Raw genomic sequence first — 18375 nt, forward strand, 5'->3', positions numbered from 1 at the left:
AAACATCAAAGGATATCATCAATTTATATCCTCCATTTCTTTTCCTCCTTTTAATGTTCCTCCATTTTAAATGAATGTGAATAAACGAGCAAAAATACCAATTATAAAATGCGATCAATACCAGGAATCGCAAATAGATCAAGAAAAATTCCAGAAAGAAGAGAATTATTATGGCTATGCGTTGGACACGCTTCCGCCGGAAGTTTTGGAGATGATTCTTCGATTACTTCCTCTTCATGATGTAGCCACTACCGTGCGTTTGGTTTCTAGGTGATTTTTTAAATGTTATTGTTTATTTCGGTGTTCTTCATTAATTTATCATCTACGAAATTTATCTATCTACGAAAAAAAATTTTTTTTATAAAATATGATATTTTACTTTATTGTGTACCATTATATTTTTAATTTTAAAAAGATTAATTTAAGATTTCATATATTTTTCCTCTGTACTTACCTACAAGGTTTAATCATAATTGCTATTTTAATTTTGAGATTATTTAATAAAATTAATAAATTTTATCCTATATATATTATTTCGATCTATATATTTTCATATCCTATATATTTTATCCTATATGTATTTTAAAAGATCATTATTTTTATGTTTTTTAGACATTGCTCTACGGTAGCGGCTGCAGTTTTAAATGGAGCTTTTCTTACCGCCTGCACGAAAGTAGAAGGATTGATAAGACGTAATGAAGAGCTAATGAAAAATGCAAAAACAGATACCGAATTATTGGCTTATAGCAAAGCTCTGAATGCTCTAGAATTGATTAAAGCGCAATATAAAATGTTACGAGCCGTGACGTGGAGATATACACATCCACCATCGAAGCAACAAAAATTTTCGCGACTTTGTTTCTACGCGGGCAGTTTACTTGACAACCTGAATGAACTTCTTAACCGAATTGCAAACTATCACCCATCTATTATCGGTCCTCGTACCTCGGAATCGAGTGTCACTTCTTTTATAGCCGTCTGTAAACGATTTATGAATTTTTTCGAAAAAGTCTCTGAGCGCAGGGTAAACAGGTGAATTATTTTATAAAAGGATACTAGCCTTGGTACTACGATTCAAATTTTTAATCTTTTTTTCTCTTCGGCCATATGATAAAAAATATTGAATAATTTCAAACGAATCTTAATATCTCAACTAATCCATAAAAATTTAATTTTTTCCAATTATTTTTAGTATACAGAAAATAATTTCTAAATTTTGCTTACATTTATGGATTAAAATGTTACGCGACGAAATAATATTAGTAGATCGGCCCTAATCTCCGGATGCAAGGTCGTAGATGTTTTGGATTGTCTCGTAGAAGGTCGACAAGTACTATTTTTCAAAGTATCATCTAACAGAAGAGGTCTCGGTGGAGCTGTAAGCATGAAACTGAAATACACAATGAAACGTGCTTGGTTTACCTGTTTAGAAGTTACAAAAAATACCGAAGAGAACTCTTGGAGGGACGAACAACGTTTCATGTATCTTCGATTACGACGTCTAGTGGGTAGTGTGAACGAGCATCTCTTCGAGAATTTACATTACGAACACGAACTACTCTTACAGGTTATATTTACAAAGGCGAGAGAAACAAAGCACGAAACGAAGTATTATCATCGATAAATAGTTCTATCGATATTCTTTCCTTCCTAGATTCCTTTGACACTTCCACTAAGACCTCCACCAGCTTCCACTTACTCGGGATACGGAGAGTACGGTGGACGTTTCTTTTACTATGGAAATATGAATAAATATGCATATGAAAGTAAATTTATGCATACAGTGAGCACGGCAAATCTAACAGTCGAAACTGAACAACAGGTCCAGAGACCACCATCATTTGATCTAGTGATTGAGGTTGATTTAAAGTGCACACCAGAATTAGCGCCACTTGCTGTCAGATCGATTTTAAAATCTGATGAATTTGAAACCAATGAATCAAAAACACACAAGAATCAGCAGCTCTATTTACGAATGAATGTCATATGCTCAGCGTCGATAGCTAATAGATTACCTGGTAATTTTGTGTGGGAATTGCGTAGCCCACGATATGTATGTCAAAATTTGTGAATTACCTCGGTTTTTACATTAAAATATTACACTATAAAATATTGTAAGCACATACATTCGTAATCATATACACGTACACATATATACACACATACGCGTGTATATATATGTATATATATTGAAATTATACAATTATATGTCTTATATTAATTTTTATTGCATTAGCTATATGTGTGTGTATGTGTATATATATATATATATATATATATATATATATACACAAGTAAAATATTTAATAATAGATATTGATAAAAGAATAATAAAATACTTTACATATGAATGAGAAAAATTAATATTTATATAAACATTATTACAACATATTATACAGATAGTAAGAAATTATGAAACTGAGTACTGAAACTATGCACTTTTATTTATATACTTTTATTTATATATTTAATATAAAAATTAATTTCTACTATACATTTCGGTAGAAGTTTCTTCCTCGTGACTTGTCTCCGATAAAACTGACCATGTTGTAGTGTTCAATTTCTTAGCGCGATTTTCCAATAAACCATAAGCAAATTGATTCAAAAGAATTCCTTTAGGTAGCGCTATACCTTGAAATCTATATAGATTTTCTTTATCCGGAACTTCATGAACAGCAGCAATCGTACAGCGTCCTACTAATGAAGTATTTCCTATCATAGGTCCTTTACTAATATCTATATGATTTCCAATTCTATATAAAGTAATTTTATTGTTGTTAGATTTTACAATTTCTGGTATTTGTGTTAGTTTTATAGGATTATCCTGGAATATATCAAGTGCTATGCTTTCTGTAGTATCTATCCTCTCTATAGGTAATTCCTGATTTACTAGTTTTATATACTGAGCAGATAATGCACGCATTTCTTGATCTGTAGGCTTCCAATTAATTAAATCAAGATATACATCATATACGAAACTGCCTGATTTTATGACTGGTATTGGAAAACTATGTAAATGAATTTTTATATCTGGCTTAAATGCCATATCTATAACAGCACCCAAAATAAAGGAACAAGTTCGCCAAAATGCTGAATTCACTATTTTGTTTTCTGGACTAAGCAAATTTAATAATTTTAATTTACAGTCTGATGTTAAAGGTTTGTTCATATCCCACGGTGATCCATTAACTAAAGCAAGAGCAGATACTTTAGATAAACCTTCAGAGATATGTCTTGCACAATCTGTAGGAGTTGATATACATTTATTCATTATAAGAGTTATTTCTTCCACAGGAGATTGATATTTGACTTCTATCTTTTCAATCCTTCCTACTTCAATCCTTTGTTTTTTCTTCTCTTTTTCAAATAATAAATTTTGTTTTTCCTTTATTTCAATTTTTGATAACAAGCTTTTATATCTTGATTGTATATTTGACGCTAAATGTAAATTTTTATAACTGAAATATAAAATTTATAAATTAATATAACTAAAAAATTTAAATCATTAATTTTAAAATTTAATATTTCGTAATATCAATATCGGTTAAAATAGGTTATGGACATACCGTTGAAACATATTGAAATATATATACAATAAAAATTTCTTATAGCTAATTTATGTTTTGTAAAATATGTATTTTTAATAGTTTAATTTTATTTTGTTTTTTTCATTCAATGAAATAAAATTCATTTAAAAACTCGACCAATCAACTCGACAATTCATGATTGAAAACCTAGAAATAGTAAATCATATATTATAATTTAAATATTCTATGAATTTATTTGTCAAAACAATTTTATCATTAAATTTTCGCACATAAAAAATTATTAATATAACTGAAATTTCATAATTTTTAGTATAAATTATCTAAATATAATTTAGATAATATAATACATGATTTTCTGTTATAGTTTTATGAATTATTTTTATACTTAAAAATAATTGTTAAACATTAAACTTTAATAATTGCTTTTAAAATAAAATATAAAGTAATTTTATATTTTATAATATTTAAAATCCATAATAAGTACTTTAAATTAATAATAATCAACTTTCTTATAAATTTATAAAAATCTTGCAACTTAAAAGGCGGATATACATGAATGATATATAAATAATATTCAGTTTTTATGTATATAATTTGTATGAAAGAGATTCTATTTTATTCGATTTATCAAACTATCTTTTCTATTCTATATTTCTATTGTTTAAAAATTATTGTATCAAAATAAAGAACAATAATCTTTATATAACAATTAAACAATTGATTGTTATTGTCATTATTTATTCTACATACGGAATTAGTTAGGTGTATTTGTACGATGTTGATGTTCTGTCCGACATGTGGTAATGTGCTTCGAGTGGAAGAAGCTTTGGCAGGATTACGTTTCGCATGTAGCACATGTCCTTACGTATTTAATATTGAAAGAAAATTAAGCAGCCGTACATATCCAAAATTAAAAGAAGTTGATGATGTACTAGGTGGAAGCGAGGCTTGGGACAACGTTGATTCTACAGACGAACGATGTCCAAAATGTTCTCATCCACGAGCATATTTCATGCAGATTCAAACTAGATCCGCTGATGAGCCTATGACAACGTTCTATAGATGTTGCAATCCTCAATGTGCTCACAATTGGCGCGATTAAAGGTAATTTAATAATATTAATAATAATATATAAATAAATTAATAAATTAATAAATATATAAACAATATATAAATAATATAAACTTTATTAATCATTAAAAATTTTAATTTTTATATTTGCTAATTATTTGTATATCTATATATATTATATATTTGAATAAATTATTTCAATGAATTGCATCATGATATAATTTATATCACTAATAAAGTAAATTTTATCAATATCTTTTCATGATTTTCAATAATATATTTTTTTTGGAAAGATTTTGAATCATCTATTGCAAATATAATAATTATCTTTTCATTATTTAAAATTAACAAATTTTTTATTTTGCAAATATAGTTTTATTTCTTACTTGGTGGAAAGAGAACAATTATGAGTATATATAAAGTGGGTGCAATGACTAATTTCTTGAATGCAGCTCCAAATGAAATAGAAGTGTCAAAAAATTTTAATAATCATCACTGGATATGTAAAGGAAAACGAAGTTTAGCAATAGCTGTCACATTGCTGCAACAAAATGAAATTATAGCAATCCCAACAGATACAATATATGGTTTTGCTGGTATTGTATCAAGTACTAGCTCTATTAAAAAACTCTATGAAATTAAAAAACGTGATAAAGATAAACCATTATCTATTTCTATTAGCAATGTAAATGATATAAAAAAATGGGGTATTGTTGATCATTTACCACAAGATTTATTACCAATTTTATTACCTGGACCAATTACAATTATTTTAAAACGAACACCAGCTTTAAATCCTGCTTTAAATCCTAATCATGATACAGTAGGCATTCGGATTCCTTATTTCAAATTTATAAATTATGTTTCTGAAATAGTGGGACCTTTAGCTTTAACAAGTGCTAATTTAAGCAATGAAACAAGTTGCTTATATGCTTCAGAATTTCAAAATTTATGGCCCATGTTAGGTGGAATATTTTATGATTCCACAAAATTTGGTAAATCATGTTCAAAATTGAGAAAAGGATCAACAATTGTTGATTTAAGCAAACCAGGATATTACGAAATTGTTCGTGCTGGAGTTCATGTAAATGGCATTTGTTCAATATTAAAAAAATTTGGAATATTACAAAAATATTCCAATTAAATACATCATTATGATCTCAATGCATTTTGATCCATATTTTTAACATTTATAAACAATGTAATAGAACTAAGTTCAAATAAAAAAATTAAATAATTCATAATATAATTTATAGTTTATTTATTTTTGTAAATTTTAATTATATGATGTTATGAATATTGTATGTATTAAAAATAATAATATATAATATAATATATATATATATATTAAATATATAATAAAATAAGAAATTTTATTTTTTTGTTGTTTAAAATATATAAAAGTAAATAGCAAATATTTTTTTACATCTGTATGTTGTAAAATTATTATTTTTTATTTACGAATCTACTTATGTGTACAAAGAATTCCCAATAGAGAATTCAAATCTTATAAACAAATCCACACATATGTGGTAATATATATATGTTAACAAGTATTAAACAATATTTTATATCCTGAGATATTATTCTGGTTAAATATGTTAATAATTAGTTAATGAGTATATTTTTACTGTTTTCTTTTTCTTAACAACATCATATTGTCTCTTTGACAAGATACATATCACATAGTATATTTGGGTAAGATATTATTTCATTGCTTATCAAATATTAAACGCAATTAAGAAACAAAAAGAAATTCGTTTTTTAAGTTAAATAAATAATTTTAAAGCACTAATATTTCAGTGAATTAACAAGAAATAAATCAGTCAAGATAATAACATTTTAAAATTTAAATGTTATCATACATGCAGTCTGTGTGCATTTTAAAATGCATATTATGTTTGTTATAAGTGTATTTACATTTAAAACTTTTAACAAACTCATGATTTTTCATAAAAACTTGATCAATAAAATGCATTCAAACGCAATTATTAAATTAAGACTATTATAGAACACAGTACATAATTTTTTACATATATTATTTGATTGAAAAATTAAATTAGGCACATTTGAGGGCCTATATATCCTTTTCTAAAAAATGAAAATTCATCATTCAAATTTCTAAAAGTGTAATCTAAACATTCATTTATGCTTAATTAATGTATTTAATATTATTCAAATAACAATCACTATTTAAAAAAAGAAATTTTAACATTTGTTTTTCATTTCTAATAATAGTAGAGTAAAAAATTCTATATTGAGAATTCTTTTATTTCCTAGACACTCCTACATATGTGTCTTTATCACAATATTGCGTTGTTTTTATTTTGAGTTCACATATTAAGTAAAGTTTCTTATACAAGATTGGTATGTATATTTTGAGTAAATAATTATTAAAATAGTGATTGTATAATAAATAATTAATTGTGATTAAATGATTATACATATACACACATATGCATACACATACACGCATAATACACACACAAAATGTTATGTATGGTCTGTTCAGAGAATATGTTTATAAAATCAGTAAAAAACATTCATAAATGAAATTTTTCATAAAATGAAAAAAATTATAAGTATTCTGAAAACTGAAACGAGCAAGTTAAGATATATGCAAATTCATATTACTAAAAGATTTTAAATAATTGACAATAATTTTTGTCTAAAATGTTAAAGTTTAGTTATTCAAAATAATCAATAAAATTTCGTAATTTATTTATTTCATTAAATAATAAACTAGACAGCAAATATATTCTAAATTATAAATTATTAAATTATAATATATATTTATAAAAGCTAATCAATAGTTTTTATTGCTTAGCATTTTATTGCCTATAATTGAAAATTATATATGAATTTAAAAATATAGGCATAGAATTTAGACATAGGCATAATATTTACAATTGTAATAAACAAAAACAAACAATTAAATAATATTCTTATAGATATGGTTATACTGCAAGCGAATTGTTTATTAATTTATAAAAAATTCGTATCTAGTGTAACCACAATCTTAATCGGTATTGTCGATTGACATAATTTATGATTATACGATATCTCTGGACGGACTATACATATGATAACATATTTGATATATATAATTGAATTTTGCTTAAATAAATTTGAATACATTTTATGAATATCAAGTGCTATCAAAATTAAAATATTTTACGAATGCGGAATTCTAAATAGTTTTAGATATATTTTCTCTCTCGCACACATATATTATATATCTTGTACACATCTATATTATTAACATTATGCGAATACAAAAATTCACATTTTTAAGTTCCATTTTTTTTATTTAACGCAGAATATTGATTTTTATTCTCTGTTTACAACGGAAATCAGTCTAATCTTCTTTCGTAGGACATATTCCTATAGAATTTTTCTTACCGTCACTCTTAAATATTCCTATCAAGCTACTTCTTAATCTGGCATAAATTTCTTTGCGAACAGTCGCCGTAAATTTCGTTACTAAACAACTAATCGCTGCCGTAGCGAAGATTAAATTATAAAATAGTACTAATTTGAAATTACCAAGCCATTCAATACGACCGAAATCGCCGAGCAAATCAAAGTTCGTCATACCTGAAATAAAAAATTCATTATTTATAAAATTATTATAAAATTTTATAAAATTAATTATTATAAATTTTTATTATTATAATATTATTATAAAATTAATTATAAAATTTTATAAAATTATTATTTATAAAATTAATGATAAATTTATTTATTTGAATTCATTTCGAATTATTAAAAAATAGAGTTACCTAATATTCTAGACAACAATGGTAACGCTGAACTCAATACAAGAAGAAGAGCACAATTTGCAATAAGGTGAATAAGAGGTGTGGAATGAAGTCGAGGTCGAACGCGTTTAACACCAGGAAGTGTGTACAAACCTATTGCGCTCGTAGCAGCTAGATACAAAATTACTGCTACTTCAATTGCTGCTCCAATAGGACCTAATTTCGATAATGAGGTGATACCTAGAGTGAATTGCTAAGAATTCGTTAAATATATTATTGTTTGATTATGCAATTCAAAATAAAAATTTCATTCCTTTCTTATGTAATTGATATGTAGTTTGGATACTAACCCTTGTACTCAAAGGTAATGCTTTAATACCAATCAGCAATTCTAATGTGTTTTGAACTGCTAACAAAGCTGTGGCAGTGGAAAGTATAAGTAATGCTAACATGGCCAAAGGATACAGCAAAGTTCGTCGAACCCACCACGTTCGCCTTTGCTGATCCAAAATATTCCTTCGTTTCTGAATATTTTTCAAATACTGAGCTAATCCATGCTGGAGAGCACCATTCCTTAAGCACATTAAGTTTGGATTTGCGTTAAGAAATTCATCATCTTCGAATATTAAACCACAAGTTAATATCGACATAGGCACTGGCGAAACGTATGATTTCCCCGTCGCTTTCGCATGTTGTAATCTGTACATGCAATAACGTTCTTATAAAATAATGAGTTTAAAATTTAAAGATTGTGAAAATAATAATAAATGATTGACCTTCTATGAATACAATCTTCCTCTAATCTATATGCAGAGAATTCTTCATCTAAATTCTTTAGGAACTGCGGTTTTACGAGAAATGAGCCAACTACTCCAAATAACTGTACAAATCCCATTGGTGTACATACTGCAAGAATAAATTATGATTTTATTATTATTTTAACGAAATATGGATGTTTTTTTATATTTTTAATAAGTTTATATTACAGTAATTTTTTAGAATTTAATTTATTAAACTTACGCAATAACATAACAACTCCAACAAAAGAAACGCAAGAGTAAAGAAAAGGCAAATAGTAACTCCATAAATCTAGAAGATATTATATTATAATTTTATTATAATTATAATTTTTATACATTTATTTTTAAAAAATTGTATATTCTTTATATACATACTGAGCAATGTATGTAGGCTAGATTTCTGATAATCTATTAGTGCTGATAAAACATATGTCATTCCTAATACAAGTGTTCCTAATAAACAAAGAACTGTCACAGTTTCATAAACTCTAGCCATTAAACCCTGCAATTAAAAAATTAAAAATTAATTTTTTCTGAAAAACTTAATCTATAAATTTATTGATTTTACAATTTTATCAATTTTATCAATTTTTTATCTTTATTGATCTTACCTTTCTATATCCAATAAATCCTTCTGATTCAGTGAATAAGTATGCAAACGGTAAAAATACGAAGAGAGACAAATTTGAAAAGAGGAATACATGATTCCACAGACCTAATTGTTAAAAAGTTGATTATAATTATATTTTTATATATTTTTAAATGATTTCTATTATAATATTTAAAAAAAAATTAAAGAATTCTTCTTATCTTTTTTTCCAAAAATTATAATACAATAATGGATAAATTTTTTTTATAAATGACTCATGCGTTTATACCTTGTATAAGTGAGCTATTGAGCCACTTAACATAATAACTGTTCGGATATAATATCAACACTTCGTTGCTTGCAATTGAAACCGGAAGCAGCAAGGTTGCTCCGACAGAAACCGCCAGAGCAACGGTACATAACCAAAGACTGATTCTGTAGACCGTTGCTTCATCTTCATCCACGGAAAAATAATCTTCACGGTCTCTTCGTCGAAACTTCGCAATTAAGGCATAGCTTGAAACATAGAGAATCAGGAACAAAAGGAAGAATATCTGTAATGTAAAATATATTTCTTTATATTTTTATGCTTTCATAATTATGATAATTCTTCAGTTTAATTAATTCAGTTTTCTCGATATTTTTTTAATAATTTTATTTTATCAGTAAAAGATAAAATAAATGTCTAGATTGCTAATTTTGATGCTAAATTTGATGCATATTTTGATTAAATATTGCATTTAAGCATGGAATAACAACATAAATCAATTTTCTAGTACCGAATCGCTTTAGTAATGACCATAGAAACAGCGATACGTTTTATTTAAGAACTACAATCGATTGCACTATGATTTGATTTGTGTAATAGAAATGTTTGTGAAAAAATTAATAATGTTATTCACATTGAATAAAGTATTTCCGAATTATTTTTGAATTTTATATAACATTTAAACCTTTCCATTCAACTATTTTATTATCATGTACATTTATATTTTTTTTCTTTATTTTCTATATTTAAAAAAAAAAATGAGAAAAAAATGAATGAAAAAATGGAAAAAAATAAGATTACAATAAAATTCTAAATTATGTTTCAATCATTTAAAATTAATTTTTCTGCAATAGATTGCAAAATCTTTATAATGTTTATGATAGGAAATATTCTATATTTCATTTTAAGTCTAAAATAGAATATTTTACAATAGCAATCACTACGATGCATATTATAAATGCATATGCCTGTGCTAAAGAAAGGAAGAGAGAGAGAGAAAAAAAACAAATTGATATAACTGCAAGTAAACAATATGAAAATGAATGACCTTCAACAAGATTATAAAATTATTTGCGATATTATTTTAGACATTATTTTAGACAATATTTTAGATATTATTTTGCGTCTATTTACAGTTGTATATTGAGACAGTATACTATTATTAATAAGTTTATTTTTATTAAAAACAATATTTACTAAATAAAGTTATGCTAATAATACAATAATACAATGCAAAATTTGAAATATTCTAAATATTCCAAATGCATATGAAAAAGAAAGGCATCAAAATCACTCGTAAAAATTGTGAAGTTAAAAATAAATATCGGGAATCGAAGATTAGTTGCAGCTTTACAAGTGTAACGAAATAATGTATACAATACGTTAAATAAGTTTAATGACGTCAATATTAGGTTAAATTTTACTATCTTATACTTATTACTTATATTACTAAGAAAAAGATACTTTAGTTTTTATAATTACGTGAGACATATACAAATCAAGTACTTGTAAATTATAATTGGAATTTTGAAAGAAAAATCTATGGGTCAATAAAACTATCAATTAGGAATTGAATTTGACATTTTTTGTTAAACTATTTTATCTAAATATTCTCCTAAATTAGATATTAAATATCTAAATACAACCAAGAATTAATAGTTCTTGTTCTAAATTTAAATATTTAATAAATCACTACATTTGTAATAATTTTATTGCAAATATATTTTAAAATAGAAATCGGTTATTTCTATAAATTGTGAACAGCTATATATACCTTCCGGTACAATTATTCTTCCGTATGTTTCATTTGATTATTGAATACATAAGCATCAAATTTCCATTCGTTTCTTTTTTCCTGATATGTCACATAATAAATGGATAGCGTTTCCTTTTAAATGATATCAAAACATTGTAGAAATATATCAGACTATTATAGAAGTGATATCGAATCAATAGAGTTCTTACTTATTAACGTCAATTCAATATCAATATCTTATTAATTATTGATTTCATTAAAAATACTGAAATTAAATCCTATTCGTAAATGAAATTTAATCCTGTTCCAATAATAATGATATTATTAAATACAAATGATATTAATAATAATTATAACAAATAATATATTATATACTTATATACTTATAATAAATATATACTTATTACATGAATATATAATAAATCAGTTTATTATTGACTTAATTATTAATTAACACTATAATTATATTAACAAATATTATTGATAATATCATTTCAATAAAAAAACTTATTTTTAAAAACCAATTGCAATAAATTCTAATTTTGTTACGTATTGTTTTTTTTCGAAATTTTAATAAAATTGTTTTATTTCGAAAATTAATAAAAATATAATTAGAAGTTTGTGTCTTTTATAGTAACTGTTTTATATTATATTTCTCTAAAATAATTGATTAAAATTATTATTCATTTAAGTATTGTATCATTCTATTATTGTATAATATTTGTATAATAATTTAATACATATTTTAATAATCATATATTATATATCTCATAATGATTATGATTATATAATAATTATGATTATGTTCATTCAAAAAAGAATAGATGAAAAAAGGATAACTAATATCTCAGATATATTAATTCTTTCTAAAAATAAACATTTTTTATATGCTTTTATATCAAAATTTATTTTAATCTTTTCTGTTTTCACACACACACACCTGCTAACATGTCTAATGATAAATATTATTATTATTATTATTTACATAAATTAAATATAATTTCATATTTTTAAATTAGTTTATTTACTAAATAAAAAATGAAAAATTAACAACCATAAATTTCCTGTTAAAATACTTAATGTTTCACTAATAAATGTATTAAAGAACGAAATAAAAAAAAAAGAAAAAAAAAAATAATATTTAATATAATAAAGTAAAATAAAACGAATATGCTATTACAATCATCTTACAACATTAATTTTGATTAATATATATCTAATGATTCTTTAGTTGGCAGAGTTTATTTGAATGCTGAGAATAGTAATAGTTCAGATATATAATTTTATTTGCGTGTTTGATAATCGTAATTTTGGTTTATATTATTGGCTATTATTTAGTAATAATCATAATCTTTTAAGTAAAGATTATAATATAATATTAATAAATATAATTATAATAAAGAATATTAATACATAATGTAATTTTTAATGTTGCAAAATGTACCGCTAGACATTTTAATTTTAATAAAATTAAAATTAGTTATATTAAACAAGTAGAATAATGTAATTAAACAAATGAAAAAATAAAATTATAGCGTTTTAAAATGGCAATACACGTGTCTTTGACCGGACATATTTTTAGCATTTCTAGACAGATTTTGTCTCTGGCTCTTTAATGTATAAGTGTTCGATATAGAATTCGAAATTAGTATTAAGATGAATTTCTTTGTTAATATTTGCCCATCGAAAAGAGAAGAAATAACATTCAATCATGATAATAATTTCTTTCAAAAATATCCGAATATACATAGATTGCTCATAAGAAACTGCAATTTTATTCAAAAAAGTAAATGATTGCTGTTTGAAAAAATAATTGAAGAAGCTGCACAATTGATCAGAAACCGCTTTTTGTAACCAGTCAACGTGGAAGGAAAAACCGGTCACAGTAAAAAATAATATGTGGTCAACGACTTTGGAAAGTATTGAGAAAATATATTGCAAAAATTATTTTTAACAATATTCTTTCGAATTTCGAATGATAATTATTCTGTTAATTATTCAATTAAGTATATTAAACAAAGACTAAATTAAGAATTATTATACTATTATAACACAATATTTAAAAGACGATAAAATCTTTTGTAAATATATGTATAATTTTTTAATTTTTTAATGACATTAATTAATTTTATTAATTAAGTAATTAGAATGATTTATTTCATTAATAAATTTATGTAAATTTGTTTTTTATTATATTTATTATATTCTTTATTATATTCATATATTATATTTATTATTCATAATAATTCTGTTTGTCAATATAAAATTGGCAATAACATATGTAAGTAATTAGTGTTATTTTCTTTTTTACAAACTTAATAAAAAATTAATTTCATAAAATATAAATATAAACATATGAAATTATAAATATAATATGAAATATAATATGAATATAAATATGAAATTATATTTTATATTACAATATTAATTATATTTTTTTTTTTATTCATTAAATTTTTTATATTATTAATATATATGTTAATATTAAAAATGAAATTTTATTTAGTTGAATAGATAAAAGATTAAGTACTAGAATTACATTATTTCTAACTTTCAATGTCAAGAACATGTTCATGATTTAAAAGATTGATCGTAAAAATATTGAATTTAATTGCAAGGAAATGTAAGGAAAACGTGGCGATTGCCTATTGCAGGAACGTCGCAAGAAATTTTAAGAACCCTCTATATAAACTAATGAATAATAAAAGAAATTTATTATGATTAAAAATATTTTATTTTTTACTCACAATATTCTCCCGTACTGTGTTGTGAAATAATTGTTCTCTAAGATCAGCTTCATCTTCCATCTTCACCTATTTGTCAATAAATTTCTTTGGATTGAACGTATTGTTGACGACATCAGTGACATTTTTTTATATCAATAATCTTTTCACACAACATGCCCAGATTTTCACGACTGACGTCCGATGTCTCACTTTAAGACAAGAGCTTCTGCTTTTCGTAACTAAGAATAAGAAGCTGTTGCCATTACTTTATGAAATGGATCACATTTCTCCTCTTATTAGCTTTTATATTCATATAAAATTAAAAGATACAATCAACAATTTTTCACTATGGCTAGTAGCCTACTAAATATGGTGCATCGTTTCTGTTTTAATGACAACCCGCCATCTATATATGTTCGGGTCACTTCTTACGCACTCTGTGAGATGAAAACGAAACTTATATGATTTAATATTTCCCTCCACTTTTCATTCGTTAAGATTCAAATTTAACACGATATGGATCTTTGATTTTTTTTTTATTCAGTTTATTTCAAAAGTAATTTATTTATAATTTTTTTAATTATGAAATTTTACATTCGTTTATTTTTAGATTATGAAATTTCTTCAAATCTAGTTTTTTAGCAATAGTTTTAAAAGGTGATCATTTTAAATATCTATAATTTTTTAATATTTTAAGATAAAAAAATTTCAGTAAAATTTCGTAAAAAAATTATTAATTATTAGCAAAATATAAATAACTGATTTATTTGAATTTTTCAAAACGATGACTTATAAAATATATGCTGTATAAATATAAACTTGCAAGTCTATTATGAATTTTCCTAAATGATAAATAGTTGCAAACTTTTTTTTACTTGAATCTAATCGATTCATAGTAGATTATATTTAATGATATAATACGATGATATAGTAAACTATATTATTTACATAAAAACAAAAGTTGTGCTGGAATTATCTAAAAAATATCGTACATAAATATTACAAAAATTAAATTTCATTTTTTTTATCGAAACTCGTATATTTTTACAATGCATGCTTAATCGCGTAAAAATCGTAATAACAAAATAATTATAATATCCTATTATAATTTATGTATGTAATAATATTATGTATATATATATATACTATATGTATATACGTATATACATATATAAGTTTAATAGTTGTTATATAAGTATACATTTTTATTTTTTGTATTACATGCATATTTAAATCATAAATTAACTATTGCAATAGAGATCAAATTTTTTAAAATAGCATTTTGTAGTTTTTCATTGAGTAATATCTTTATTAATAAAAATGTGATATTATTTAGTATTAACAGTGATTCATTTTTTCTCCTGAGAGCAATAATTTAAATTATATCAAATATATCATATAAAATTCACTATTAACAATATTAAGTGATTTGCCATTGAAAACAGAACTAATTGAAAGTTTATTTCGCTTCATAATTAACTTTATGATTTATTTATTATTTTTAATGTATATATATATATATATATATATATTATATTTGTTTATGTATATGATATGGAACACATTTACTGCCAATAAGGCAATGAATTCCATTTAGGCAAATTTAATTAAGTATCACAGACTCTTAATTTTACCAAAGAATATATTTAACATATTGTTTTTATTAATAAATTTCCGAAAATATTCTATTTTTTCATATAAAAATTAATATTATTCATGTAAAAATAAATAATTTTTTTTCTATTAGAACAGATAATTCAATTTGTTCAAATTAAAATAAAATATGTAGAATTTCATTTTAATTTAAAATTCAAATAAATCTTTCAATAAAATAAACATAAAAATAAACTTATTGGGGATAAAATGTGTTTGGGTATAATAAGTTACAACTGTTTATATTGTGATGAAAGTTATTATATAAATTTTGATGTTTAGAAATATCAATCTTTAGACAAAATTAAAAATCTGTGTAAATTACATATCTAAACAATCCTCATAGTGCACTGCATACATCTTACATTAATAACAAAGTATCAATATTAAATAGCTAATCTGCTTACAAGCCTCGTTTAGGTAGAAAATTCTGCTTGAGACTTGAATTTAGTAGGATTCTCAATAGCAGTCCATTTAAAAATGATTGATAATTATTGAAGAATTAATTTAGTTATTATACAGCTACTTCTCCAAAATTCATATGACCTGTTTCCTTGGCATGTTGCCGAGCCTCCATATGACCATTTAATCTGATTTTACAATCATTACATATTAACATAAACTTTTGAATGTCTGTGAATTGACGACTAGATTTTACTTCTTTTGCAAGTTCAGCTGCTTCAAATAATATTTTCTCATCTTCAGTAGGAAAGATTGTTTGAATGCTGCTACCCTGTAAGTGTAAATAGAAAAAATGCAATAAAAAAAAAATTATATTACATTATATATATATATATATATATTTTAAGAATATATAAAAAATTTTACTCACATCAAGTGGTTCTAAATATAAAGGATCATAATGAATTCCATCAAATATTAGAAAAACTCTTTGAGGATAATGTTGATCTTCTCCAAATCTATTGATTATAGCATTAATACTATCAATTACTGCTATCTCTAATCCATAAAATTTAGATAATATTGACAGTTCTATAGCTCCACCCCATGATTCTGGTTTTAAAATCCATTTACAATATTCAGGATTTGGTTGGCCCAAAAAAGCTTCTGAATATTCTTCAGGATCAGATGCTACTGCATTTGCTATAATCTCTCTCATAAAATTTGAACAGCTAGGATCCACTTTACCTGAAAATATATTTATAAATATATTGCAATTTCTGATATGAATACATTTATACAATTTATATCATATACCATTGAGTACATAGCCAACACTGGTAAACAAGCAAGAATTATCTGCAGGTACGACCTTTTTCATTAATACACCAGGTGTATTCGTGAAATTTTTCTCGTCAACAATGTGTGTTCGTCCGATTTCTTCCGATTTCTGTTTTCCATTATAAAGTGGCGATTTTTCTTCAACAATCAAGGTATCTCCTGAAATGATCCCGGACACTTCAAGCGAATTTGTTTCGTCATTTAGATTAATTGGCCTCGGTGGAAAACCACCAAGAACGTGAAGTGCCTCTGCTGGTATTCCTGTTATTTCAACAAGTTTTGATCGTAATTTGCCAAGTTTATCCTGCGGGAGCAATCCATTCACGACCTTTTGACCTGATTTCGTTTTAACTCTTAATACATATTCGGCCATCGTTTATCACGAATCACCTAGCTAACTGGAAACAAGAATTTTGCTTGGAGATTGTGCTAGTTGATCAGCTGTTGAAACAGCGCCACAAGATTTTCCTTGACTTCAAGGAAGATTATATCATTGGACGGAACACGGTGTCGATCATTTGCAATATACATATATGTCTACTTTTTTTCATCAATATCGACTATCTTTTGCGATTCATCGTTGCACTTAACACAACTAAATGCCGTAATTTTCACTACCGAACGTTATCGCTTGTTGGTTATAATGAGCGCTTTTAGATATTTTCTTGCCGTTACGTTGCCATGTTTCATCTTTCTTTAACTTATAATCTAGATATTCAGCAATACAGGATAGGTTATGTTATCAATGTGAACATTCATTTTTAGTTTTATGATTAAAATTACTATATTACTATATTAATTAATTAAATAATACAATTTAATAAATGTCTATAAAATATAGTATTAAATATATTATTTTAATTTGGATTTAAAATTCAATTTTAAAATTTTTTTCTTTTTTATAGTCTTTTTCTTTAAAAATTTTTTATATTATTATACTACATGATAAATTTCATATTAA

The 18375-nt window shown here is 24.4% G+C and overlaps 5 protein-coding genes across 6 annotated transcripts; 2 read left to right on the forward strand and 3 right to left on the reverse strand.

The window, feature by feature from the left end:
- Nucleotides 1-70: 70 nt before the first annotated feature.
- Nucleotides 71-2082, forward strand: LOC122711556. Its single transcript, XM_043930442.1, has 4 exons — nt 71-270; nt 613-1032; nt 1264-1567; nt 1655-2082. The coding sequence occupies exons 1-4, from the start codon at nt 71-73 to the stop codon at nt 2069-2071; spliced, it is 1341 nt and encodes a 446-aa protein (XP_043786377.1). The 3' UTR covers nt 2072-2082.
- A 341-nt stretch (nt 2083-2423) lies between these two features.
- On the reverse strand, nt 2424-4435 carry LOC122711449 (39S ribosomal protein L39, mitochondrial). Of its 2 annotated transcripts, none has more exons than XM_043930247.1 (3): nt 4299-4435; nt 3567-3734; nt 2424-3458 (listed from the first exon to the last, which is right to left on the reverse strand). In XM_043930247.1, the coding sequence occupies exons 2-3, from the start codon at nt 3575-3577 to the stop codon at nt 2480-2482; spliced, it is 990 nt and encodes a 329-aa protein (XP_043786182.1). In that variant the 5' UTR covers nt 3578-3734; nt 4299-4435; the 3' UTR covers nt 2424-2479. The 2 variants fall into 2 exon arrangements, with proteins under 2 accessions (XP_043786182.1, XP_043786183.1); XM_043930248.1 differs by lacking the exon at nt 4299-4435 and adding an exon at nt 3818-3835.
- A 24-nt stretch (nt 4436-4459) lies between these two features.
- Nucleotides 4460-5875, forward strand: LOC122711450 (yrdC domain-containing protein, mitochondrial). Its single transcript, XM_043930249.1, has 2 exons — nt 4460-4652; nt 4993-5875. The coding sequence occupies exons 1-2, from the start codon at nt 4611-4613 to the stop codon at nt 5761-5763; spliced, it is 813 nt and encodes a 270-aa protein (XP_043786184.1). The 5' UTR covers nt 4460-4610; the 3' UTR covers nt 5764-5875.
- Nucleotides 5876-7831: 1956 nt separating this feature from the next.
- LOC122711448 (protein Lilipod) lies at nt 7832-15026 on the reverse strand. Its single transcript, XM_043930245.1, has 9 exons — nt 14541-15026; nt 10059-10323; nt 9792-9895; nt 9556-9682; nt 9401-9469; nt 9157-9286; nt 8731-9079; nt 8402-8633; nt 7832-8216 (listed from the first exon to the last, which is right to left on the reverse strand). The coding sequence occupies exons 1-9, from the start codon at nt 14598-14600 to the stop codon at nt 7978-7980; spliced, it is 1575 nt and encodes a 524-aa protein (XP_043786180.1). The 5' UTR covers nt 14601-15026; the 3' UTR covers nt 7832-7977.
- Nucleotides 15027-16411: 1385 nt separating this feature from the next.
- LOC122711466 (ubiquitin thioesterase OTU1) lies at nt 16412-18073 on the reverse strand. Its single transcript, XM_043930267.1, has 3 exons — nt 17391-18073; nt 17005-17321; nt 16412-16905 (listed from the first exon to the last, which is right to left on the reverse strand). Exons 1-3 carry the CDS (start codon nt 17785-17787, stop codon nt 16687-16689), a joined length of 933 nt encoding a protein of 310 aa, XP_043786202.1. The 5' UTR covers nt 17788-18073; the 3' UTR covers nt 16412-16686.
- Between the last annotated feature and the right edge of the window lie 302 nt (nt 18074-18375).

This window comes from Apis laboriosa, unplaced genomic scaffold, assembly GCF_014066325.1.
Source record: "Apis laboriosa isolate Shangri-la unplaced genomic scaffold, ASM1406632v1 scaffold170_cov151, whole genome shotgun sequence".
Classification (NCBI taxonomy): Eukaryota; Metazoa; Arthropoda; class Insecta; order Hymenoptera; family Apidae; genus Apis; species Apis laboriosa.